The sequence below is a fragment of the Calonectris borealis genome, chromosome 3 (assembly GCF_964195595.1).
Source record: "Calonectris borealis chromosome 3, bCalBor7.hap1.2, whole genome shotgun sequence".
Taxonomy (NCBI): domain Eukaryota; kingdom Metazoa; phylum Chordata; class Aves; order Procellariiformes; family Procellariidae; genus Calonectris; species Calonectris borealis.
Genome location: NC_134314.1, coordinates 25,141,980 through 25,169,385, shown reverse-complemented (window position 1 = coordinate 25,169,385; position 27,406 = coordinate 25,141,980). Strand labels below are relative to the sequence as shown.

The 27,406-nt window shown below is 35.9% G+C and overlaps 1 protein-coding gene across 1 annotated transcript in view; it reads left to right on the top strand.

Annotated features, from left to right (window-relative positions):
• Nucleotides 1-27,406, top strand: part of CSMD1 (CUB and Sushi multiple domains 1) — a 1,311,413-nt gene that overhangs the window by 794,741 nt on the left and 489,266 nt on the right. Inside the window, exon 7 of the mRNA XM_075145187.1 lies at nt 5,425-5,502. Within this exon, the coding sequence (XP_075001288.1) occupies nt 5,425-5,502 (78 nt within the window). The remainder of the gene's footprint in view (nt 1-5,424; nt 5,503-27,406) is intronic.

Sequence of the window (27,406 nt, the reverse complement as noted above, 5' to 3'; positions counted from 1 at the left end):
AAAAGAAAATTTCATTAAGACAACTCTTTGCAAAATATATAACTTTAAAAGATCAAAGATTCAATGAGTATTCTTTCAGCTAAGAAAACATTATAATTCTTACAATATGCTATATAGTAATTTGTTTTTAAAAAGCCCAAAACATTAAATAATAGGTGATTTTAGTTAACAATAATTTTTCATAATAAATTTGGACTAGGCATATAAACATTGTGTAGAAAAGATCTATTCCACCAGTTATACACAAGTATAACTGAAATCAGAATCTGACAACCATAATAACCAAATAATTTCAGTGAGGTGCAAATGACTCAAAATGCATTAGAAATCTTAGAAAAAAACTATAATCTTACTGAATGATAAACAAAATCTTACACTACTCCTGTTCTAATTAAGTAATCTAACTAATCTAAGCTAACATGAAATCTAATACTTATGTGAATTTGATTTGAATATAAAACAAGTGTCATATAACCCTGATGTTTCAAGGAAGGTCTAAAAATTGGAACAGAAATACCCACATGGAACTGGGGATTGTCTGACTATCCAGGCTGATAGCGTGCAGAAGCACGAAGCTGTGCTGGCAAGCACATGGTGTGTCTTGGGCTGTAAAGGCAGCATGAAAGTTCAGCTCCAAGGGTTCTCCAGCCTTAAGATTGAGGACAATTTCAAACTGTGAGTAATAGTCTTGTTCTGTAGGAAGTCCTGAAGCTTCTACCCAGAGACGTAGTACTCATCAATGCCACAAACAGCTATCTTGTCTACAAGAACAAGATGAGCTTCCGAAAGAAGGTCATCTTCCATGTACAATAGAGGCATATTTACTATGATTCTAACAATGTCTAAAGGTATCATAGTACAAGTCATAGTCTGCTGAAGTAATGTGAAGAGGAAGAGTCATTTCTTTGTACCAAAGAGATGAGATTTACGTGGTGAATGAATTTTGGTCTCTTTCTTCAACCCACAAAGATAGACTTAGAGAAGTGTAAGAATAGTCATGAACATTCATAGAGTTCATTCTAACTCCATGCCTGTCTCCAGCCATGGCCTGAGGAAGATTTGCGGACTTCTTGCATCCACATTTGCCAGTGCCTTTTGGCAAAGTTTCACATGTCTACTACTTCTTGTATGAAAAACCCTTCCTTTTATTAGTTTGAAGCCTTACTCTTGTTAACTTCATTTGTTGGCCCTTGTCTTTTCATTACATAGTCAATGGGTCATGAAAAGTCTTTTTGAAGTTCTCCAGACTGCAGTCTGTATATAAAACTTCTTACTGAAATTTATCTGAGCTTAGTTTTTTGTGAACATTTTGCTTAAACCCATTGTTGATCTGAACTTTCTCAACAATATTAGCCTTGCTTACCCAAACATATACAAATGTTTTAACTATTTAATGTTCTTTTTATTTTCATCTCTTCTCTTCACTTAAGTGAACAGAGACATTTTGCCAGTTATATTTTATACTTCAAATGCCTTGGGCAAGGAAAATGCATAGGAGAACTAGCTTTCCAGGACAACCTTTTCAATGGCAGAATGTCAGCAGGTCTCGAATGTATCAAACCACCTTTATTCAGATACAGATATAGATTATTATTATTTTAAAGTAATCTAATAAGATTTTTAAAACATTGCATACTGATTTTTGGAAGTACTTTTTCAAAAACAACAAATCTGAATGAAATATATGTCTATACTATATATATATATATAAACACACACAGAAATTTCTCTGACTGAAGGTAATAGTTTTCTAATATCCTCAAAAGACATAGGGACTGTCTTTCTAATGTCTCATTGCTACTTTTATTTTGTTACCTTCCTGATTGTACCAACCATTGAAATTTTACTCATTGATTCATCCTGGGCAACTGGCTCTAGATGGCCCTGCTTGAGCAAGAGGGTTGGACAAGAGGTCCCTTACAATCTCAACCATTCTGTGATTCTGTGATTCTCATCCTTTCTTAAAACTGTATTTCTGCTAAATTGTTATAATCTTTTCTGCAAGGTAATTGTGTTTGGGGTAAAATGTATTTTCTTCACAGAGGTTCAAATATATTAGAAACTAAGAGCTTCTTTTACTTTAACTTTCATGATCCATTCAAATAACGTCAGGCATACATTTTTTTGATGGCTGAGTTTAATTTAGTTGCAGCAAAAATTTAAGGAATGACACCGGTGCTTTCCAGTAGGCTGATAAGATTGTTTTGGACTTCCAGTGCTCAGCTCTGCCCTCCTCTTTGAATGGGTATCTCATCTCCAAAAGAGTCTTGAAGCTATGATTAACAGAATAGATGAAGTGAGTTAATTCAGTTAGCTTAACTGAATGTTTAAGTGAAAGCTATGCAAATTTAAAAAAATAATAACTTAAAAGGTGGAAAGTGCTGTTCATATCTGACATTATTAATGTAAACCCGTTCCTCTTTTTGTGCTATTAAATGGCAAATCATCTTTGAAATCAGGAAAACCTTGTTAATGAAAGAGCAATCAGGAAGTAGAAAAGAAGCATCTCAGAAAAGGTATTCAAATGGAATTTAAATGGTTACAAAAAGTGCAATTTAGAGTATTTCTTTTATGTTACAGAAGAGGTTGAACTGGTTCACTCAAACCACAGTGTTCAGTGGTCTCTATTTCTCTTTCGGAGGCTGAACAGTTTGTATTTTAAAGACTATACTTGCTTAATTCTTTTAAAAAAACAGAAGAAAATACTATGCAGGCTTCATACAAAAACTTGCACACACAAGTATAATAGAAGCAGAAATTTGGTATTTATGTCTCAAATTATCCCATTTAACCTCATGGATCCCTATGTCTCACAGATACCTATATTTGGCTGTTAAAGTTCTCCAGACATAAAAGCTCATGTCACTTAATGTTACTGTCTAAAACGTAAGGATCAGCTTCAGCAAGTAGTATATATTCCTGTTATATTTTATGGAGAGGAAAAGGCATCTTCAGAGGATGATTCATTGTGCCTATCTTAGAAGGGGATGAATTGCCCCCTTGAGGTAGCTATTTCTCTTCATAAAACATACATTTTAGGTGACTGATCTTAAGTATTGTGAATCCCCTATCTAATGTTCTTTCAGAGAGATACAGAATGCCTTTTTCTTGACATGTGAAAAATCTCCATGGATGGAAACTTGCAGGACCTGTTTCAATGCTCGACTGCCCTAATAGTGAAAAAGTTTTTCATATATCAAGTCAGAACCTCTCTTGTTTCAATTTATGTCCACTGTATTTCAAACTAAAGCTGATGGGTATCATTTTTTCCCATTTCCAAGAGGCGTGCTTCAAGTATGTCTAACAAATACCTTCAAGAGTGAACTCCCACAAGGAATTTGAGTGATGATTGCCACTTTCACCCTAAAATAGGGTCACAGGGCAAAGAGAAGGAGAAGAGTATAGTTCTTTTCTCTGTCCGCTGTATAATAATAACTCAATGGTTTTAGCACTCCTCCATGAATGTAAGCAATGTGGGTTTTGAATCCTCCGAGAACTGCTCGCATGTTTTACATGAAACAGAGATTAATAAATTGTGAAATTCATGCTGGCAGAGGGACCACATCTCCAGACAATATCCCAAATATTCATTACAAGAGTCGTGCTGTTCATTTCCCATTAAATATCGAATAATTTTAACAGACTGGTTATGCATAGGGTGGCACTTGGTGGAAATTTTAGTACCTAAGTCTAGAAAGCAATCCTAAGAAACCCATACCCATGAGGTTTACCCTTCCAGAAGCCCTTGGGGTTATTAACCTTATTGTCTGCATTGATGTCTCTGTATAATGTGTTCCTGTCTTAGAAGAAAATAAAACACCACACTGCTATCAAATCCATTTCATCCCATGTGGCTACAATTGTGTTTCAATCATCTTTCATCATTTGAACACCTGTTTTCCAGGTTTAGGCATAAATGTCTGCACTTGCAACGTACATAGTACAAAAAGTACTTTCTGCAGTGCTTGCCCAATTTCAGCACTTAAGAAAAGCCTGCTTCACTCTGAGGTTGCAAAAGCAGCAAAAGTCCAAGATAGAAACAAATACGATGAAATCACAATTTTTAACATGATATTTAAAGACATGATAACTTGCTGTTCCTACCACTTCATTTCTTAGAAATATTTGCATACAGATCAGTGTATAGTGTAATAATAATAAAATTTATCCCATGCATTGACAGAAAGTATAACTGATAATCTGTGGTATTAATTTATATATTTATATAGTATGAGGTACAAATTACTGCCATTTTAAAAATGTTCGAGTTGATTTTTTGTTTCTGTTTGTATCTAGGATAAATGGCTGCGTTTTAAGATTACCACTGCAAGCTCTAGGAAAAAAAAATATTTAATAAGAATCAGGAAAGGATTACTGCTTTTTGTAATTTTTTTGTTACTGACATGCATCACGATGTTGTTGTTAGCATTCTGATACACAAAGTCTGTCACTAGCTTTTTTGCTATTGCTATTGTTTTTTGCACAATAGTTTTGAATTTTCCAGGCTTGTTTCACAATTATTTTCTATATCTGATTTTCTTTTCAATTGATCAAGTTGTTCCCAAGCCACAGAACTAATTAATTTCCTGTGAATGTGTCCTATATTTTTTACACTTTTCTCCTACCATTACACTTAAAATTCTACCCCATGTGTTCATTAATGTATAACTGCACCAGTTTCTTCTGTCTCTTCCTACTTTGATCCTGATCCCTCCTATGGTGCTCTAACTACTTAGTAGGGATAGGCTGGGATTTTATCAGCCATTCAGCTGGCTAAACAGAGAAAACAGATATTAAACCTCTGGTGCATCTGTTCTCTCTCACAAAACTTTGTCCCTTTGAGAGCCCTTACTGTCTTTCTCTTTCTGATTCAGTTGAAATTGCCCTGTAGATTCAAAAGGGGTTAGGTGAGCCAAAGAATCTATCATACTGTGATCCTATAACCTTAATCTCCTCAGGAAACTGAACTAAAAACATGTCTACTACTGAAGAATGAATCAAATAAAAGCAGATGTGAATATCACATTTAAAGCTTGTGGTCCTCAGATATGTGTATATAATATACTGTACATTTTATGTAAGAAATAAGTTTTAAAAATGTTTAGGATTTTGCCATATGCAGTGGCAAACATAGGAAACCTATCCATGTAATTAGGACAGGTTTTTCTTTTCTTTGACCCTAAGGAAACTTAAATTCAAAATATTGCAAATCCTGATACTGTCTGTTTAAAAAGGACATCTTATGAAACAGTTGTATTTTTGTAAAAATGTATTTGGATTATCACAGAAACTGCAGTTGTTTCAATCCGCTTGTAGGATTCCTGTGTAGCTTTGTATTATTGTAATGTGTGATTTGGCTGCTGTGTGTCCTTTCTACAAGGTTTAATAATTAATTATCTTCTTTTTGTTTGCTTGTTTTCTCAGTGAAAAAAGCAATTGAACTGAAATCAAGAGGAGTCAAGATGTTGCCCAGCAAAGACAGTAACCACAAAAATTCTGTCTGTAAGTTGTTTATACCATTATATTTAGTGACTGCGTATATCTTCTGGAGTCCTATTAAATATACAAATCGAAGAGAGCGGTGTTGGGAAGCTATGGTCATAAAATGGTTATGCTTTCAATTGTTACTGAATTAGAACTCTGCTGGTAATACTGAGGGTGTAGAAAGCAGAATATGGTGTTGTAATGTCTGAAAAATATGGGTATGTAGAAAAAAAGAAATATTTTATATGTCAGGCTATTTTTATATATCAGGATATTTAGAATTCAGAGATGCAAGGCAAGTTATCAAATTCAGGCAGAACAGTGCCATATAGACTTTATCAATTCAGTACTGAGGGCAGTAAAGATATCTTAGCATTTTCTGGATATAACTTTATACTTTCTGATCTTTTTTCTTCCCCTCAGTTAATATCACAGCTCTCATTCTTCCCCCTCCTTGCCACATTATGTCTTGGTGACTGCCTTTTTCTGGTTTTGTGATATAGCACAGCAGGTTAAGAACTGCTGTAATTCCCAGCTTCTCAAGAAGATGGTGATCACAGCATCACCTTCCCTTCATTGCATGCTTAGTGCACTCTGGAATGACATCCGTTTAGTCCCTTTACACCTTTTTCCCCATACATAGTGTAAGGGTAAAATCAAGATGTTATCTATGGGACTACGAGGCTGTTATTTTTTTTGAGCATCACTTTCCCTGAACAACTGTCAATCTGAGTAGTATCCTGAGAGCTCTTTCTCCATTAATCAGGCCAGTCTTGAACCAAGAAAAATAAGAAGATAATTTTATATTTTGAAAAGCAGAGAGTCCTTTTGCCCCAAAAAAGCCAGAGGGTAAGCCAGTGTTCACTCACAACTCATTAAAAGTGCTTGTATGATGACTAAGATGTATTTGAATAAATTAATTCTTCACGTAATAACACTGAACTCAATGGAGTGAAACCGGGGCTATGTTTGCCTCATTGTATGCTATTCAGCAAGTACAGAGAGAAGGAGTGTCTTGAAGGCTAATAATGTCTAGGGGATATGATTTGGTCTCTGTGTTTTTCTGCAGTGCATTGTTTAATGCAAAGTGGGTGTTTTGGTATCCTCACAAAAGAGGCACGATAAATTGCATGTTGATGGTGTGACACTCAAAAGGAAGTTTTTATGCAAGATGTAGCAGAAAAAGTTGATCCATCTCTTTGGTGTTTGTATCTGAATGGGTGATTATTTCATTATTTATAAGTTACTTCTGGGAGCTGTGTGATCTCTGCTTACACTCTCAGAGCACATGCTGTCAGACACCACATTTAATTACATAAAGTGGAAGTAAGACAGGCTATGGAAGAAATTATAAGGCAGTCTGCTGTTTACTTCAAATGTAATATCTTTTGTCTTTTTTTTTCCTTTGTGTTTTGACTTGTGAAGCTTTATTATCATGTCTGACTTTTCAACATAAATTTAAGAAGTGCATTATTTTTATTACCATTAGTTTCTCATCTATGAAGCTTATAAAAATTATAAGATTAAAATACAAACAGTTGGATTCAAATGTATTTTGCTGCTCTTTTTGACGTAACCCTTTAGTATTTAACCATTTTTCTTGCTAGTAATTATGTAGATGAAAAAGTAATTGGGAATTCAACTTCAGAGGACTGATAAGAATGGCTATTACCATTTGAACCAATTAGCAAATCTCTAAAAAAGTAAAATAAAGACTTACACCTCTCCCCATTTTTGTATGTTAGATCTTTTTAACATTCTCTCTCTATAAAACAGAAAGCTTACTTTTGCATTTTGATTTATGGGGGGTAAATGGAATGTGAATACCGGCACAACAAATGCTGTGAATGCATGCCCTGCGAACCCCAAGATCTGCATATTTCCCACAGCTCTTCCTCCCAAGCACAACCTGAAAGCAGCTGCAGAAAGCATTTCACAGTGGCACAACTCTGTTAGAATTTAGGCAGAAAATGTTACCAATGTACTGATAATTCCTTCTGGAATGCAAAACAGTATTTCAGTCACGTACAGTCATATCTCACTCCTCTCCTCCTGGACCTGCCTGGATTCCTGGATGCTTTCTTTCTACTGCTCTGCCATCCTTTATAAAGAGTCAGGTAGCAAAGCATGGCTTTGGGATATAGGTGCCTTTGTAGATTTACTATGGGAAAAAATAATTATATATTGTGTCACCCCCCAGGTAAAGAAGAGGTTTTTGCTTTTTTTTTTTTTTCCTTCTTCGGTACACCTGAAGCAACCATATCAAGTTAGTTGGTTGCCAGAATACTCCTGCCAGCTAGTACCCTTTAGCAGTGGGCCAGATGCAGTTGAATCATGATTAATTTATGCAAGGAAATGGGAAAAGGATGGGAAAGATAATTGAACTAAAATATGGTCCTGGTTCATCCAAAGTGTGAGCTGGCCCCCTAGTGTGAGGGGGCTTAAGTAGTGCACTTGGCGAAGTTTTGGAACAGTAAACTGGGAGAAAGTAAATGGACAGGCAGTTCTGATGGTTACTTTTTCACAGTTGGTCCTCATTAGTGCTTGAGCTGCCACAAATGCTGGCCAAATCCACTGCTAAGCATATTTCCCCTTGGTCACCTGAAGCAGATTTCTCAGAGGAGCAAGGAGAGAGTTTTAGTTTATGAATCTGCTTAGGGGAAGCAAAGCCAATTACATCTGGTTTGGTGTCCATCTGTTTAGTTGCAGGCTCAGTCTACTCACTTTTGTTCCCTTACTTGGTCATTCTGATATATATGGTACATTCCCAAAGGAAGTTACTTGATCTATCTTGCTATCGTCACTCACTCTCATTCTAACATGGAATAAGCCTGCAGACTCTGTGTCCCTAATGGCTCTGGCCTTTTTCTAAAACTACTATGACTATAGTTTGCATTGTAACTGATTAGATAAAAATATAATTTTGATTGCTGGCTCTTGTATGAATACATTTTCATGGCAATATTCCTGCCCAACAACTCTGTCAGAGAGTGATTATTACCTCTAAATATCTGGGCATTACCTCCACAGTAGAGAGATTGTACAGGGAGCATCCTGTACGTCCAAGAGAAGGAGAGCCCTAATGAAGTGTCCCATGAGGACAAACCATCATTAGGCAGCCACAGTCCTTATAAAAGGCTCACTTTCTAGGCAAGTAGGAGACCCTTGTAATTTATCTTTTCAAGTCTAGCCTCTGATACATACCAAGCAGTTACTGCTGGTCATTCCACATGCAAAGGATAAGAGTGAGTACAGGTCTTCATCTCTTCAGGACACCAGTTTACAGAATATTGGGGCCATAACTGCAGACTTGCTACTCAGCACTTCTGTGAATCTTTGGCCCCTGTGCGGCCCGCAGCAGCCCAGGGGCAGAGCAGGGTTAGGAGAGCAGACAGCCCTAGCAGCCCCTAATGCCCCCAGCCTGAGTGCTGCGGTCGCAGGGCAGCCTCTCACTTCCAGGCCTCCTCACCAGCAGGACAGCAGAGCACAGGAATGCAGCAAGCTCATAACAAATGCCAAGGAAGTTCAGTGAGGTGAAAGCCATCATATAAGGTGAAAAATGGAAATGCTTATAAGGTTTATGTGGTGCATGCAAATGTGCCACTGCAATAACCCTACAAGGAGAAGGCAGCAGTGAGAACGAAGTGTCTGGGAGAGCTAATTTCCAGAGTTTGCTCTTGTCAAAATGCAGTATGGATAGTGATTCGAGCCATTACAACACAGCAAACTGCGGGGAAAGTCCACATTCTGGAATAGCAACAAAGATTAACAGATGAAGTCTGAGTGATTCTTTAAAAAATGTCATTAATATTGCAACATGTTAACAGTTCATAGTAATTATTGACTATTGAGTGACTTAATCTTTGCAAAGTGTTTAGTGTGTGAACTACCATGTTTTATAAAGTGAGAGAGAGTAAGGTATTCACTAAGTAAAAACCTCTTAAACTTCACTAAAGCAATTTCAGGCTTCTGTAGTATTATTTGAAAATGTATTTCAGAATATCAGAAAAACACATGTTAAATAGTTTGAAGAGCATGATTTTAGCATAAGATTAATATACATCCTCTGAAAGCTTAGCTACAAAGTTTGTCCAAACAGTTCTTCACCTTGAAGATGATAAAAAGAGCTATTTTAAGACAATGATTTTTGCCATGTAGAGCCAAAGAACAAATGAGTTTACAGACTAAGTATTGATTGGCTGCAGCACATTAAGGTGAATTAATAGCACACGCTGTTGAAACTATAGTGATTAGTACCAAAACAGGATTACATTGCTAATTCTGTGTAAGAAAGAAAGAATGACAGCAGTCATTATTTATTTTGTTATTGGTAACTCTGACAAAAATGGCTTAGTACATTGTAATGTAAAGTTAAAAATATGTTAATGACAAAATTTTAGGATGGAATTTTGTTGCTAACAATATTTTTGTTGCATTTTAAATAAATTGGCAATTTTATCTTCGTGATATTTGGCTATTGATAAATTTACTTTGAGAGAAGAAAAAGGATGACTGGTAAAAGTTTTGCTCTTCAGTTAATGAAAGAGTATTTCCCTAAGAAGGATAGTATTGGACTAAATAGTTGCACTTCATAGCACAATTTTCTGACTGGTTTGTTCTTATTCCTTAGTAAAAAAGAATTTATTTAAGAACATTTATATTTTGAAAAGATCAATACTTAGAAACCAATTGCAAACAAATGTGCAATCAACTTAAACTGATACAACTGGTCATCTCAAATTGCAGTTATAAAGATAAAACCATTGCTAATTACCACCTTTTGTAATGAAATTTCTAGCTTGTCATGATACAAATATCAATTTCATATTATTACGTTTAATATTTAAATTATCTTCTTCACAGTTTCCCCAAAATTATTTTATTGTTTAATTCATTTTTAGGATATTTTTCCCAAATTATTTTAGGAAGAATGAAAAACTGTATAACAATTACATGTTACTATTTTTAAAATGCACATGTAATGGAAAAATTTCCGCAAAAAATTCGTAAACTTTTTTTTTTTGCTTGTATTGTATTGAATATTCACAGGAAAAACCCATTTCTTATTGAATTTGAATTTTCACAGGCTATCATGTGCTGTGTCAGGGTCAAATAGTAATCAAGAAATACTGTTAAATATTCATTGTTCTGACAGTTTTCAGTCTCCAATTTAAAACAAACAAACAAATAAAACAACACCAAAGCCATCTCACTCTCTAAAGTTATGCTCTAATCTTACATAAGTTTAAAATATAACAACTAATGCTTTTTCCTTAATTAATTTAAGAAACTTTGCATTGGTGATGGGATTGATCACCAATAAACACGATGCAAAATAAACTACCCAAGTAATTATAGGCAGTTGTGTATCAAAAGATCCTATGCTTTGGATCTTGTGTGCTTAAGAGCTCTCAATATGCAGTCTGTTTTTCGCTGTGAATATTTTAAATATTACATGAAACTATATTTAAAAAAAAAAGGAATTAACTAAGTATGAACACTAAGATAAAATACAGTCCCCTAGAAATTAAAAAAAAAATTATCCTGCTCGCAATTAGATTTTGTCTGCTGAAATTTCTCAGGCCTGTGCCCTTTCGAGCAAGCACAAATTTAAAAGCACTGCAGAAATAAATGTAACATAAATCTACCTATCTCCTTGATTGGTCTCACTGTCAGCTAAAACAAGTAAAGCAAATATCGAAAAGTTGGCAGCTTTCAGGCTTGCTTTTATTCTGGGACACACAGTAGTGTTTGTAAGTTTTTTGAACAAAGACTTTGGGGGGTTGTTTGCCCTGTTCTGACATGCAGGTGATCAGTTTGCTGTCGCTTCTGAAAAAAGTGAAGGAACAAGAAAAGAAGAACAGCATATCAAGAGACCTACTTTACCAATTTTTGGGGAGAGAAATACACCAGCATTGTACTTTATAGTATTATTGTGTTTGTGTCATTTAAAAAGAGAAATTTCTAATTGCGGACCTTAGGATTTCTTTTTACAAATACCACTATGTTTTATAAACTTTTGTTTACTGGGTTCTTCATAAAGCATTGCAACACAAGGGTGAAAAGTGACAGGATTCATCTGTAGCTCTTTTCTGACCTTTGTGGAGCATCTATTCAGCATCTTCTGTGTTTAGTGGCAGATATACCACTTCTCTCATAAGGAAAACAGACCTTTGCCTAAAACTTCTTCACCAAGAAAAGGATTTGAAATACCTACATTTAAGTTTGAGATTCCTCAGAGGAAGCCAAACCAGATCTGCTGTATGCTAAGATCAGAATGGAGGCGCCTCTTTCCCATTAGTTTCTATAGGAATTCTCTCTGAAGATCTTGGTGTTCTCAGTGGAAGTTACTCTGTGCTTTTGTGCTGTCTTGTATTACATTAATTTACAGGCACTGAGGATTCTCATTTGTAAGTGCCCAGTCAGAAAATTCCTAAATGCCTACACAGTATCATAAACTCTCCAGCCTTTTCAATCATGAAAGCTATTTTTCATTCTTTCAAATTCCACAGCTTGAAAATGAAAGCATTTTTCAAGTTTGCATTTATATTGTGCATCTCTGCAAATGAGAGACAAGATCATTTACAACTTACTCATGTATTAATTAAAAGGTTAGGAAACAAAAGGCTTAAATAAGTAAAATTTTGTGGGCCTAGCATGTCTGCAAATATTCAATTTTGTTTACAGAAATACTGAGCATATGTTAAATGTTCAGTTAAAAATAAAGAAAAAAAAGGGGAGTAATACTTAAAACACTGGCACTTTTATATAATAGGTTAAGGGATGGATCCTGGAATCTTTAATATTAAAAGTATCCTTGTTATATATATACACACACACACATACATATATATATACAATTGCAGATAAATACATAACACACAGTATTCCATTACACCATTTACCATATATCTAATAAGAGATTAATGACTCTATTTCCCCTTTACTGAGTATTATAGGATGAAATTGGGCAGTAGAAAAAAATAACTGCAGTATTAACCTCTAAGAGTTTTATAAAGCTTTAATAAAACAGGAGGGATAATCACCCTGATATACTTTGTTCTATCATAGAATGTAATAATACAGAGTTGCCCAAGTGTTAAAAAATTTAGGCTCTTCAAAGAAGATGAGTATCCCTATGCAATGAAATTCTACAGTGCTATTTTACTAGATTATATAAATTGCTTCATAAATCAGGTTAGTAAATTGTACTTGGTGTTTCTAAATAAGCCTTCATCACGGCAGGAGTTTAAATATCTTTTAAAATACTATGCAAAAATCTTGCTGTGTAGAGAACTACTGCCTAAATATATTTGTAAAGTAAAGCATCACTTGTAGCTACAAGCAAAACAAGGTGCTTCATCAATTATTTAATACATCATTTGCATACATAATTTGTAAAATAACCAGAAGAAAGCATCTATTAAAATACGTAAAACAAGATGTAATCTCATTGAATTATGGATGGTTAAAATGAATTGTTATCCAGCTAGGAAGCTGAAACTGCCATTAAATAATTTTCATATACAATTATAGAACATTACTGATTATCCAAAATGAGTGTTCATACTGTAGGCTAAATTGACATTGAATTCTGTTATTTTCAAAGTCAAAGACTTAAGAATAAGCAACCTGCTTTTAGCAATTACAATTCTGTATAAATTAACTATTCATATGAAATTTAAATATAAACCTTAATACTTTTATATAGCTTTGTTGGCTTAACTCCCGTGCACAGCTCTGTTAAAAATATAGATGTGGGCAGTAAATAGGTTGGCAAAAGGAAGTCTCTCTAGATTCAAATAATGTATGTAAATTATGAAGGCATTCAGAACTTGTGGGTGGGTGAACTCAAACTTCTGGAACATAAAAAACATTAAAACATTTTTAATTAAAGAAAGAAGTATGACACTGGTCTATGCAGTGAAAGTATGCTGCAGAATACAGATACCCTCACTGTCAAGTCCTTTGGAAGAGTCAGAGACTTCCCACCTCCTGCAAGGAGATTTCCACTTTCCACAGAGGCTAATATTGCAGTTTTAAAAGTTTAACACTAGCTGCATAGTTCATGCATATTGAGTATGTGTTCAAATCCTGCTTTTCTAAATCCAGGTTGTGGGAGAATATCTTCAGAATTTGATAGAAGGTCTTGGACTATTTTCCTTCTTCAGAATTTGTTCTTCACGTTGTAAAAAACTTTGGAAAATAATTTCAACTGTGTTGGCATAGCATCTCACTGTCAGTTGTTAGCCTATCACACTGGAACATATCTCTTCCTGCAGCTCTTCTGAGCAGAACTGCAAAGTGCCAGTGTCTGCTATATTTGCAACAGGGGAGTTTTGTTAGGTGGCAGCTAATTTATCAGCTTGAGTCCACTGCTCCTTCTTCACTTGGAAAAAGGGAAGTAAAAAATTTACACAACACTTGAATAATGTATCAATTTCCTCAATAATGTGCACTGAAGAGCTTGAAATATTTTTGGAATGGGATCAAAAAACCCAAGAAGGAACTAAAATGGAAATAAATACACTGGGTTACATTTGGAAGGAAAGGATTGGTTGCTGATTTAGGGGAGGAGGATTATTCAACATGATGTGTCCTTCCACTGAAATTGATAGAACAGGTTGTTCTTTAAAAAAACCAAAAAATTGTTACTCAACTACATAATTTTAAAAATATAAACAGAAAGAACAATCCAGAAAAATCCCAAAATACCTGGCTAAGTTTTCTGTTATATGTCAGCATACTTGAAAAAGAAGAGACTGTAACTGTGGTGCTCTGGCTTGTGTGTATGCTTCTATCATGCAAGCCATCTGAACTCAGGTAAGAGTGACAAGATCACTTTGTCGTATATCAAAGTAATGCAAGTTTTAATACGCATAATGACTATCAAAAATGTTTAATTCTAAAAAGTTTTAATCTAACAGGAAATAATTATATCTCAAAGTCCATATTGTTCTGCTAATGCAACCATTTAATTGATTTCTGTCACCTCACTGTCACAGTATTTTCTGCTTCAGGCTCCTAACATGCATAAGCAAAAGGGATGTGTGAAAAATGTATGCATATCTTCCCTAGTTTAATGCTTTTGAACTGAACTCTGATGCTCAACGTCTCTGCTAGAGGAGCTATAAAGTCAGTGAATTATCAAATTAACAAAAGCAAAACAGTATGGTTTCTCTAAGCTGACATATCTTGCGGCATATATTATTTATTCAGGATGCTACTTTTTATTGCCATATCAGCTTTTCCTTCAAGTTTTTGGAGTCACGTAGGAAACCTGTTTCGTACTGAGAAGCCATGTTTCTTTCTCAATTCTACCAGGCCTTGTTTTCAGAAGTCTGAAAATGCATCTGCAGTACAGAATAGCAGAGGCAAAAATAAACTCCTTTGTCATAAACGACAAGGACTTATGTTGAGATTAAAAATATAGCATGAAGCAACACCACCTGCTTGGATATTGCTTTATTGTATCTATGGAATAAAAAAAAATTGAATCCACATTTTAGCGTATGAAAATTCAACAGCACTTAAGCACTTAAAATACAATTTTTGTATTCTTTTCTTCGTTGTTTTTCAGTTAAATTAATCATAGTAATTTCTGGTCTAGCCCTGAAGCAGAAGTGCTAATGTGTAAGATGGGCTTTCTCATGACAGAGGATCAGACTTTTTGGAGAGGCAGAGTTTGTATCCCACATCACTGTTGTTATAAAAACAGGACATGCCCTGAATTTCAGTCAGGTTTGCTATATTTTTCTGTTTTTCGGTGTTTCAGTTCTTATTCTCCCATTGCTCCTTGTCTTATTATATGTATTGCATCTTAATTTTGTTCAGAGCAGCCCATATGGTGCTGTGTTTCAGATTTGTGACCAAAACAATGTTGATAACACACCAGAGTTGTGACTATTGCTGAGCAGTGCTTACACTGTGTCCAGGCTTTTTCTTTTTCTCATTGTGCCCCCAACAGCGAGTAGGCTGTGGGTGGGCAAGAATTTGGGAGGCGACACATCTGGGACAGCTAACCCAAATTGACCAAAGGAGTGTTCCATGCCGTATAACGTCAGGTTTGGCAATGAAAACTATGGGTAGTCTTTCCAAGACAGCCATTGCTAGGAGGCTGGCTGGGCATTTGTCTGCTGGGGGGGAGGTAGCGAGTGATGGGAGGTACTTGGGAGGTAGCGACTGATGCCTTTGTAATCACTTGGGGTTTTTTTTTCCCCTCTTTTTTTTTCCCTTTCACCTACAAAACTGTCTTTTTCTCAACCCACAAGTTTTTTACTCATTTTTGCTCTTCTAATACTCTCCCCCATCCCACTGGGGAGGGAGTGAAGTGAGTGAGGGGCTGGTGGGTGCTTAGTTGCTGGCAGGGGTCAACCCACCACAGTGTAGAAACATTTCACTAACCATAACCTAATTCCTTTACCAAATTAGTCTCTTCCGAATCTCTTTGCTCCCTCCATGCTATAGCCACATTCTCATGTCATATTTTTTCCCCTTTATGTCTTTACACAGTCATTTCTCAGTCCCAGACTCTGCCCAGAGAGCTTCAGTCTCCCTCCATCTCCCTATTCCTTCATTCCTCCCATCTGCTAGTCTCTCTTTTCCCCTCATTTCTCTCCCCAGCTCTCATTTATGATTATCAACCTCTCTGCATGCTGTTTGCCGTTCTGCTCCCTTGCTATCTCAGTGTCTTTCTTTTCCATACTAATTTTTTTCTCTCTTGTCAAACTCTGCTGGTACTTTCAAACTTTCTGAGAGTTACCTTTAAATCCAGCTATTGTTCCCTCTGTATTTGAATCAGGCAACTGGCTTCTTCTCTCAGGAAGGCCTGGTAGAAGAAGAGTAGGTGGTTGTACAGGAAAGACCAGCTCTCAGTTCAGCACCCAGAACTGGATGTTCATTGGTCTCTGCATGTGGAGAGTACTACAGGGATAGCATACTTCAAAGTCTTTTAGGTTTTGTTAAATTTGACATTTGTTTGGGATGTACTTGCTAAAACCTGTTTCTGTCAATCACCTTGAATTATTGTTTCCCGAAGGCCTCCCACTCGGCCATTTTTAGTAGATGTTGGAAGAGCAAAATGCACAACCTTGACACAAAGGTCAATTTTGCAATAAATATAAGGTTTGAAGTATGGCAGTGCTAATATATTCCATGGAAAAGATCATCTTCATTTTTTTACTGTGGAGAACAGGATTTTTCTCCTGGCTCTCTCAAAAGTGAGTGAGATGAATAAACAATAATAATTTCAATTTAATAATATTTAAACAAGAATAAATAAATCCAAGGCAGACACCTGAAAAAGAAAATTTAAGCTCCAACAGCCTCTCTTTGATAAAGGTACGTACAAGTGAAAGAAGAATTTTAAAAAAGACATTGCTGAGCAACTTTAAAACAATTGAAACCATCAGCCCTGCCTATAATAATTTTCTGTTCTTTGTTCCTATTTTGCCATCCACTTAAGTCCCTTCCCTAAAATGTACAATTAGACATTACTACTTCAGGCTTTAGAGAAGTATTATACAACCTCATTGATGAACTGCTGAAATATTCAGGATAACTGTCACAGACATTTATCAACTAAAGACATGGGAACTCAAAATTCACCTTTTGGGGAAAATGATAACGCATTTGTAAAGAACAGAAGGAATAAAGCAAAGACTGCATATTTTCTTGGATGGTTTTCATTAGACTATAAAAAAAGAAGTGTGGATATGATATAAAGGGTTGATGGCACATGATCTCAATTTTACACATTCCGTGATTTTATCCCTACTTGAGGAATTTACATATGATCTCTGCTGTATGTGGCACAAGTGTGACTTGTGAGTTATCTATGTTCTGGCTAAACTATTGACTTTGTCAGTTAGGCTAGCCACAATTAGCAACAAGGTAAATACAGACTATAAATTAAATTAAAAAAAAAAAAAAAGAAAAATTTAATCCATATCTTTATTTCACAGTTTAACAGCCAAATTGATTAGTTTACATCACTTCGCCATTTACATGTAAATTTAAAACTTTCATATGGATATAACATTCACACACATCTATACAAACATTTCTACAAGGTCTTAAAAACCTTCATTCTCTCTAGCAAAGAGTCATTTAGGTTGTTTCAGTCAGAGTGTCAGTGTAGGAGAGCATGTTAGACTTTGTTTTGTCTTCTTTGCTGCTTGTTTCATTAGCGATAGCTTAGTTTCATTAGTACAAAGTCTTTGGTAGGGTCTTTAGTAGATATGTTGTTTTAGCAAACACCCATTTTTTTGGCAAAAGTTGCCTACAGCCCTGCAATTCTGTTTAGTTGAGTTTTCCTCCCTTTGCGGTTTTGCTGCCTCCTGCTGACTCAATACGGGATAAGCACTGAGAAGCTTTTTGAACAGTACATTTAGCTGGAAATAACAGAGGGTATAGATAAGAGAGAAAGTCTCTCTTGGTGAAGAAATTAATGTGGTAAAAATGTAAAAATAGGAAAATTGATGATAAATCAGAATAAAGCCGACAAGACCATTTGTATAAAAGTTAGAGAAAAAGACATGTTAAAGGGAGATGTTTGTTCTAACAGCAAGCTTATTAACACTTCAGGCTTAAAATGCTGTTCTCTACCAACTAATAAAAAGAGCCCATCTGCTACACACCAGGTAACTAAAGTTCATAAGGAAAAATGCTTGGCAAAAGGAGAAGAGACAAATCTGTCCAGTTAGCTGGAATTGGATTATGGTATTGTAATTCTCCAGTACTATAACAGCTATTTTGCATTCCATATTAAAGATTATATACATTAAATACAAGTCCTATTTGTCTATTTGCATCCCTGTTGCTTAAAGCATTTCTGAAATGTCTAATATGATCTAACAGTAAAGATTTTAATCCTCTTTCTCATGACACATTTTAAATGCAAAATAATAACAGCATGAGAATTATAGGTATATTGGAGAAGCATAGTGGCTTCCTCTCACAAAAAGTAGGAACAACATCTTAACGAGTGACATGTTGTTATTGTTAACGCCATATAATTTTAAAACAATTTCATACGCCTTTCTAGAAATATATTTATATTACATTAAAATAATGGTTTTGATAAAAATCAAAACCTAGTCCTAATTTTTATTATTGTTGGTCATATGTTCTCCACGTCCATTAGTAGTCCTAGCTAGTGGTATAGATAGGCTGTGTTTAAGGGGTTTAATAGAGTTACAACTTATATTTTCTCTTTCATTTTTCTATTTCATTTCTTGTATAGACAGAACAAATGGTTTGTTAAGGTAGTTGTATATTATTATGCAATTTAAACTGTGTATTAAGCAGTTACACATTATTTTGCTCTACCTCAACAATCAGATAAAACTTTTATATTTCTCTTGTCTGTACAATAGAGGCTATTGACACATTCACTCTTGCTGAAAACTCTTTAATTGATAAAAGCTCAGCTATAATTCATGGATGCCTCATGAGCCCCAGTCCCCTAGTCGCCCTTGCAAACAATGCTGCTGCGGGTAATGTGTTCCCCTGGATTAGCAGAGTAGCAGGATCAGTCTTAGTGCTGGTAGAATGTCATCAAGTCTCTATAAACAGCAATACACAGAGAACTCAAAAATAATTATAGTTGTTAATATTTAAAAGCTGTACAAACGGCAATATGCATAGGTTTAGCGTGTGGACTAATATGAATGCCTCTTCACGGACACAGAAAAAAACCCAAAACATCTTTTGCAGGAGAGTTAGAAGACAATTCCTTTTCTGGATCTAAGGGGCAATCTGCATAACATCAAAGAGTTAAAGCACTTATAAGAAATATCTGTGAAAAAATAGTTTTTAGCATCAGAAAAATGATTTATTTTCCACTGATGTTATTCTAAAATGTTGGTTGGTTAGATCATTTTTGCTAAAGCTTTAATTTTGAAACTAAACTAAAATTCAGTCTAAAGCAGAAATCCATAAATTCAATTGTGAAAGTTACAGAGCACAGGAAAGAGGGGCTTAGGCTGGACAGTGTTGAGTAACCCTATCTGTAACATTGTAATCAGCTCCACTTTGAACGATATTTTTCAAATAATTATGAATAAACCACACATTTTATTCAGATACACATTTTAGAAATTCATTATTAAAAGGTTTTAACTTGTGGTCTTTAAAAAAAAGGAAAAAAAAGCCTTGTCAGATTCCATTTCACAGTGTTTTGACTGGAAAAAAAACTGTCATAAAAGCTTAACTATAAAGACTTGAATGGTTGTATAGCTATTTAGATTTCCCCATAGACAAAGGGCTGCACACCATTACCTGCAACTGCTTAGCTGAGGAAAAGTAACAACTTTGCATCCAAAAGAAACAGGGCATTTGAGACCTCATGAAACAATATACATGCAATACTAGTACAAAATATGTGTCCCTTGCTTCTCATGGTTTATACCCTTATATCACAAAGCAGAGAAGAGCAGGCTCAGTCCTTCAGTACAGTGGCAGTGACATCAAAGATTCACAGCATATTTGCAACACAGAAAGAAAACAGATAGAAATGATAATTTAAAGAAAATAGACTGATAGCAATAAGTCTTTTCTTAAATGTCTATGTCCGCATTCTTCATAAGGTGCTGAGAAAGATGGCTAAAGAGAAGAAAAATATTAATCGAGAGGTTAAGACTGAAAACCGATATTATGGTTCACATACTTATTTTTTGACAGCTCCTTAACAAAGTCTCTGTTGGTCCTTCTCTTGGAACAGAAAAAAGTTGACAGAATTTATCGTATTATATGTACAACTCCAATTTCTACACCAAAGATCCATTCAAAAGGGGAAACCAAAGTGAGTGGTATTTTATGACAGTTGCGTAATGGATCCTTGTTCTAAATATATAAGGAGTAAAAAATGTTATAAAGAAGAGAGCTAAAATGCCTGATATTAGATTCCTTTCACAGAATTTAAAAGAGCAAAGATGACTTCAAATCTCTCCTGTTAATTATGTTTTGGTTAAAAAGATCAGTTTGCATAATGGTAACTTAACCTTGTGGCTCATCAAACTTGCTAAGGCCTCTGTGATACTACCTTCGGGTTGTAGAGCCCAAATGATCATAGTGATGCGGTACTACAGTTTGACTTTATTACTTTTCATCAACTGAAATTTCCTATCTTTGACTGAACTGTCCCCTGGAATATATGGTATTGTTTTTCTTGCATAAGCTGTTCCAGTTGCCATAAACATATTTAACAACATTTTGGAGCCAGAGAAAAGGCTTTGGTGCCCTTCCTCCTGGGACAATGCCCTAACCAACAGGCTAGAGCCATTCAGCTCTAATTTTCTGACCTAATAGTAAGGAATTGAAAAGGTTTTGAGAGAACCCCATTTCAGAATTGTTACTAGTCTACTAGCTACGGCAGTCACATAATGAAGATATTTACAGGTATCTGTTCAAGTCAGAGGAAGAAACTGAGTAATTTTTTTTTTTCGCCCTGGATAAGTAGCCTCCCCGTACAAGAACTGAGCAATACTATCTTCTGCTACATATTATGAATGATAAACAAGCCTATTCAACTGTTTCTGGGTTTACTTTATCTATATGAAATGTTCACCTTAACAATTTTATGGTTCATCTCATAGAAAATTGAGAAAACACAACAGTTCAATGTTAAGTTGCTATCCCAGAATGTAACGGTTCAACCTTGAATTAAAACATGAATAATTTCTGTAATATTAACATCTACAATGGTTGTCACCTTTTATTTCAGCAATCTCTTTCCCAAAAGTTGGAACTATGGGACTGCACGTACAGAAGAACGCCTGATTATAGATGCTGTAGCAAGGGTCATTGTTGCTTGAATATTATTCCTGAAATCTTAATGATTGGTCAAGATTTAACCTTAGCCAAAATTTTCTAAATGTTATAAGCAAATAGTAAGATGGGTTGCACCATCACTGAATTGTTTTTAAACAGACTTCTCAGAGCCTCAGGAAGCAGTTAGAATCTTGAAAAATTGGGAGATGCCACATGTTTGAATTGCACTGAAGTAATGCCTGAATTTGACTCCAGAACTGGACTTCTGAAGTCTGCTTTAGGATGTATGTGTGTATAGTCTCTTTGTGTTTGCCCTCCAAGTTAGCTGGAATGCTAGTTTTGATTCAGAAGCATGGAGCTGAATTGTGAATGTAGCACTGTGCTAACAGAGCTATAAAGCTTTTGGGTCAAAACTCACATCCAGCTGACTAGGAGTACTGGCATCATGGTACATATCTCAGCAAAAGACTTTGCAGACATGCTTTATCCCATAATAAGGCAAATTATAAGCACTTTACAATAAACTCTAGGCAGCAAAATTCAGGGATAATTTTTTTTTTTTCTTTGAAAATATCCTATACAAAGTTATTAAGGTCAGTTGGACTTGCAAATGTCTCTGGTATAATCCCAATCCAGCTATTCAGGAGACATAGCATTTATTTCTGTACTTGTAATTCATCCATTTTCATATTTTTAAACCAACTGCATATTTTACCATGTACATGCATCAAGACAAACCCTAAATCTAAACCTAGAAGGATCAAAGTTAGTTCGAATTTTCCTCACATACCCGACTTAAAATTTATTTTGTCAGAATTCTTCTTCATCCTGTTAAAATGCTCATGCAGAGAGAACAACAATATAAATACATAAATTTAAAATAGTTACGCAATACATTTTTCAGCATTCTCTTGGGGTAACCATGTGTCACGGATGAGTGATTTAGATCACTTAAAGAATCACCGTCAAACGTGTTAGCAAAAAGTGGGTTTAACAGGCATTTATAAAAGTGCGAGTTAACAAAGTTCAAAGGCAAAGTTCACTTTATCACTTACTACATGGATGAAACATACAAAGGAAAAATCAAGTTAGAATCGAGCTAGAATGATTTATACAGAGACCAAAGATGCAAAAGAGTAAGGGAGACCCTCCCGTTGAGTCATGAGTTTCAGAGAAGACCCCCTTGCTTTCTAAACTCCTAATGGAGCTTAGGTGCGGCTGGATCCACTCCTAGTCCCAAACTTGGTCAAAGGTTTATGTCTAAGGGATTATATGTGTCTAGTAGCAGCCTCAGGTTCATTCACAGTTTTAAGGTGGATCACAAGATTTTAGCAGCACTTGATCATTGACTAATTTAACATTGACAAAGTGAGTCAATAGAATTTAGTACAATCACAACAGTGACTTAATTACAGATTGGAGGTGGCAATATTTATACTATACTTGCTATCAGGTACCTAAATCAATTCACACATGCACACACACAGACACAAAAATATATAAATGTACAAAGGTATACCTGTCAAAAATTCTCCTCGAGTTCAGTGAAATATTCACTTCAAATGTCTCGGCGTTTCTCAACGGGCGAGGGTTAAGCCTTAAGGAGTGAAGTGTTTCGGCCCAGGTCCCGTCGTCAGCTTTCAGCGACAGTCGTTCAAACTTTGCAAACTTCGCGAGCTCTGAGAAGCATCCCACTCAGAGGGAGATGCTGGGTGCAATCCGCTGCAGTCCAGGAGAGCTCAGAGGGCCTCACTTAGGACCGCTGTTTATAGGATCGTAAGATGATTGGCTTTAGTCATCAGTAAATTTGCATCCTGGCCACAATCCAGGTTGGTAATTACTGGAATTCTCAAAATTCTAGTAACAATAGTACTGTTCCACTCGAGCTACGATCCAGGTAAGGAATGTTCCAAGGCTGTCAGGGGGTGACTAATTATTCCTGCTTTCATTCCCCACCGTGGCCAGGCAACAGGAGTTCCTGGTACGGTCAGTGCCGCTCCCCAACTTAGCCATGCAAGAGTTCCTGGTACCGTCAAGGGACGCTTAACCACCCAACCCATTACACAAAGGCCAAGGCCTAATGGGAATTCCTGAGATCATAGAGCAGCTCAGGGGAAGGCGGAGGGGCTTGCACCACCACTCCCTGTTATCTTGTTCTGTGTGCTGAAATCCAGTGACAAATATTGGTGGGAAACACAAGCTAACTCTTTGTGCTGATCAAAGATGCCTCATCTTATAAAACCCCTGTAACCAACCCTGGTGTGCCCTCCAGGTCATAACACTGCCTGTAAGGGTGAAGATTAAGCTCTGTAACACACAACTACATACAGCATTAACCTCTTTCAATGCCTGAGAAATAGAAACTGGTTTTAAATCTTGCGTATGTGATAAGAGTACACTTCTTGACAAAGATAACTGAAACTTAACAATTTTTTTCTACACTCTCTGAACACACATAAAATGAAATGGATTCAGAGGTTAATTATGAGTTGCTTTCTATTTCTTCCTGGCTGTAACCTTCTAAAGGCACTCTATTAGGGTTGCAATAATATGACACATTTAATTTCATCACATGGATTACTTCAAACAAACTGTTTTGAAGGAGAGGTATGTTTTTCTGTTGAAGTTTGAAATCATTTACTTTTTTGGTGGCTTGTAAATATTTTTCCCTTGGTCTCATCTCATGCAAAGCCTGACAGGAAAGTGATTAAAAATACCATTATTAAGATCTGCCTTTTTTTGATGTAGGATTTAATTTCTTTCTTGGGACAATATTTGCTGGTTTTTCTTTGTTTATTTGTTTTCCTTTATCTGTTCCTGTTATCAGGCTCAGGCAAGATTATATTTTGCATCTCCCTCCCCTGTTATGTGTGTGTATGACTTTGGGAACGGTGTTCATGCTTCATTTTTGTGTCTCTGTAGTGGATGTGGAATAATTCCTCAATATACCATCTGAGACATCTCTTTTCCACAGTAGTCTCTCATATTCTCTTTCTTTTCCAGCATAATCTAAGTTGGACAGGGGAAAGCTTTGGTTGTAAATGTAGATGAACTCTACTATGTTAAATGGTAGTTATTCATCTTGTTATAGCTATTCAAAATACTGATTCAAGAAGTCCTTTTAACTGTTCGAGATTCATGGGCTTCTCTTCCTATATTTTGGATGCCTGTCCTCCACTTAGCTTTCAGATACTTTTGTACTTAGAAGTCATCCAGTAGGTGGATCTTAGATTCTTAAACCATCTCTTTCAAGATACACTTAAAAGCAATTGTCTTTAACTTTCTCTTATTCTCTCTTGCTTCTGATTTTGATCTGTGAAGGTAATCTACTGTCTTTGAAGCAGCAGACCTAGTTTTGTGATGGTAAAAATAAATAATCCTAGGTGAATATCTTGTTCTTCAAACCGTTTGTGTAGAAGACAAAATATAACTTTTTTTTTTTAAGTCATTCTATATGTCTTGCAATTCATATGTTTCTTGATGTGTTGGTTTTTTGTTTTGTTTTGTTTTCTCTTTTTGTCACTTTTGTCTGGTGTGACCTTACTATGAATTATTAATATGCCTTATATTCAGCAGTGTTCATATTTGGTTCAAGAAAGTGTCCTTCAAACCCTAGGATACTTATAAAGTTGATGGTCATTCTGAAGTTGAGTAGGCATCTTGGTCTACTTATTCCAGAACTACCTGGCTATGGTTAAATAATATGAGATACTATTTTGTTTCACACTGACTGGCCTCGCTGCTTTACTATAGTAATAATGACATATGAGAAGATGTGTTTCATCTATTCCTATGATCTCTTTTATTTCTGAATTCTGTTCAAGCCAATATGGATCATACAATTTAATTTTGTCATAGTCCTGTGCATCAGCCCTGAACAATTCCTTAGTCCCTCAGGAAAGTAGGTGGAAAATTGGAATTAAAAATATGGCTTGTTGTTTTTTTAAGTTTTCCATTTCTCCTGTTACGTCTTTTTTAACCTTTCAGTATTTTTTTTTTTTGCCTATGCCAAAACAGAGAGGACTTGCTGCTCTGCAAGGGAAGTGAGACAAGAGCAGAGTGCAGTAAGGCAGGCGTAAGCGATGACTGCACCAACAAGGAGTCGGTTCGTGGGACGGCAAGTCTGTGTCAGGGTCAGGACCAGTGGTCAGGATCAGAGACAGTCTGGCCATCGCCCGGCAAGGCCGCAGTGCAGAAGCAGATTTGAGGCCAAGTCAAGGAAGTCAACCAGGGTCAGCACTGGGGAGGTCCAAGACAGAGCACAGGCACCACTGCTGCACAGATGCAATGCAGCACGGAGGGTGCCAGTGGTACAGTCACAGCTTAACAGCACTTGCCAAGGAAGAAGGGGCAGGCCCTCACTTCTACCCTTTTTCACAACTTTTCCTAGCAGAGGACCTGGCCTTGGACTCAGCCAGCTCGACTCTAACTTAGCCAGCCAAACTCCTAGAAGGGCAAAGCGCTCCTAGTGTTCTAGGGTCATGGAGTGTTGCCTCACCTGCCTGAGCTTTGTAAAATTTTGTGAATGGCCAGACATTATGCTTGGCTTAGCATAAATAAACCTGTAATAGCACCCAGCTATACTTCAGCTGTTCATTTAGTATTTCTGCCTTTTCTACTTTTGCCTTCTTGTATGCACAAAGACGTTTATGTAGGGTTGCTTTTTTTGTTGGTTTTTTTTTTTTATTTTGTTTCTTTTCTTCCAAGAATCTTCTCACATTCCTTGGGAAACCACTGCTTAATGAACACTGAGAAATTCAAAGTATGAGAAAGTTAAGGAAAATCCTCTTTGATATATATTACAAAAATAGAACAAAAAGAGTGTTCTGCATAAAAAGTCAGGGTTTAAAACAGCATTTTATGAGTTGTACATGCCAAATGGAGTCATCTATTTTTTTATGCCTTCTGTTTGATTAATGAATGAAGAGCAATTGAACACAGTTATCAAAAAGTCATGAAGAAAGAATTTATAATTCTTTATCTTAATTTACTAAAAGCTTATATAGCTGCAAAGTATTTGTCCAACAATGGTAAAGAAATTGACTGTTTCTTTTTTTTCACCAATAGGTTAATTTAGATGTTTCTCTAGGTGTTTGTCAAAATGAAAATGATGTTCTTTAACAAGAATGTTAAATTTCATTAGTTTCAAATCTGCAAAATATCAAATAAAAGAGACAGTGAGTTTTCATGGGATTTGTTTCTCCTCTGGGTAATGTACCTTCTTTAATTCCTGTCAAATTTTAGGCCTAAGAGATACCTTTACAAGTCAGAAGAATGCAAGAATGGGTATACCGTAGTAAAGGATACTTCTACTTGATAGAAACATTTTAAACATACAGAGCTCTGAAGAGAAGGTTCCTATCACTTGTTACTTGGGAAAAGAGACCAACACCCACTATCATATCATTAAAGAACATAATACCCAAATAGTTTACATACTGGCAGCATCTACTTATTAATAAAGCAGAAAGTGGTAAAACCATGCCTCTGACTCCCAGCTTCAAACCAGTAACCAAAACCAACATGAGGTGGGAGCATATGCTATCCCAGTCGTTCATTCAAAGATGAAAGAGCCTCTGTTTTAGGATGCACTTTTCAAGAAGGCTTAAAACTGGGTCATCAAAGACAGCAGCAAATTATTCTAATAGCTCATCATTTGAGAATACTTTTTCTCTGCTGTTTTGGCATTACTGCTTTGGATTAAAAAGTATTGCTGCTGTTTCTCACAGGCTCACATCATTATCTTTAGTTGGAAGTATCACTGACCATGAAAAGGGAGAACATTATGACCTTCACTCAATGTTATATAACAATCCTCAGTTTCAGAATTTCTTCTTTTTAATTCAGCACTTCCAGAACACGTCTTTTAGAACAGCAATGTTAGTGAGGTAGTACACAAGTAGGAGAGATTTTATTACCCACACTGGTCTCATTTTATTTTGGTTTCTCTTCATTAATTGCAAATATACAACAGAAACAGTTCTGCTGCATAGAAATGCACTAAACCTCCTACTGAGCACTATGATTCGACATAATTTTGAAATTATAGCACTGTTACAGATTTTTCTGTAATAAAATGTGGTAATCAAAAGCGAAGGAGAAATACTATTGACCAACACCAGATGCAGGATCAAAAAATAGAAACAAAATG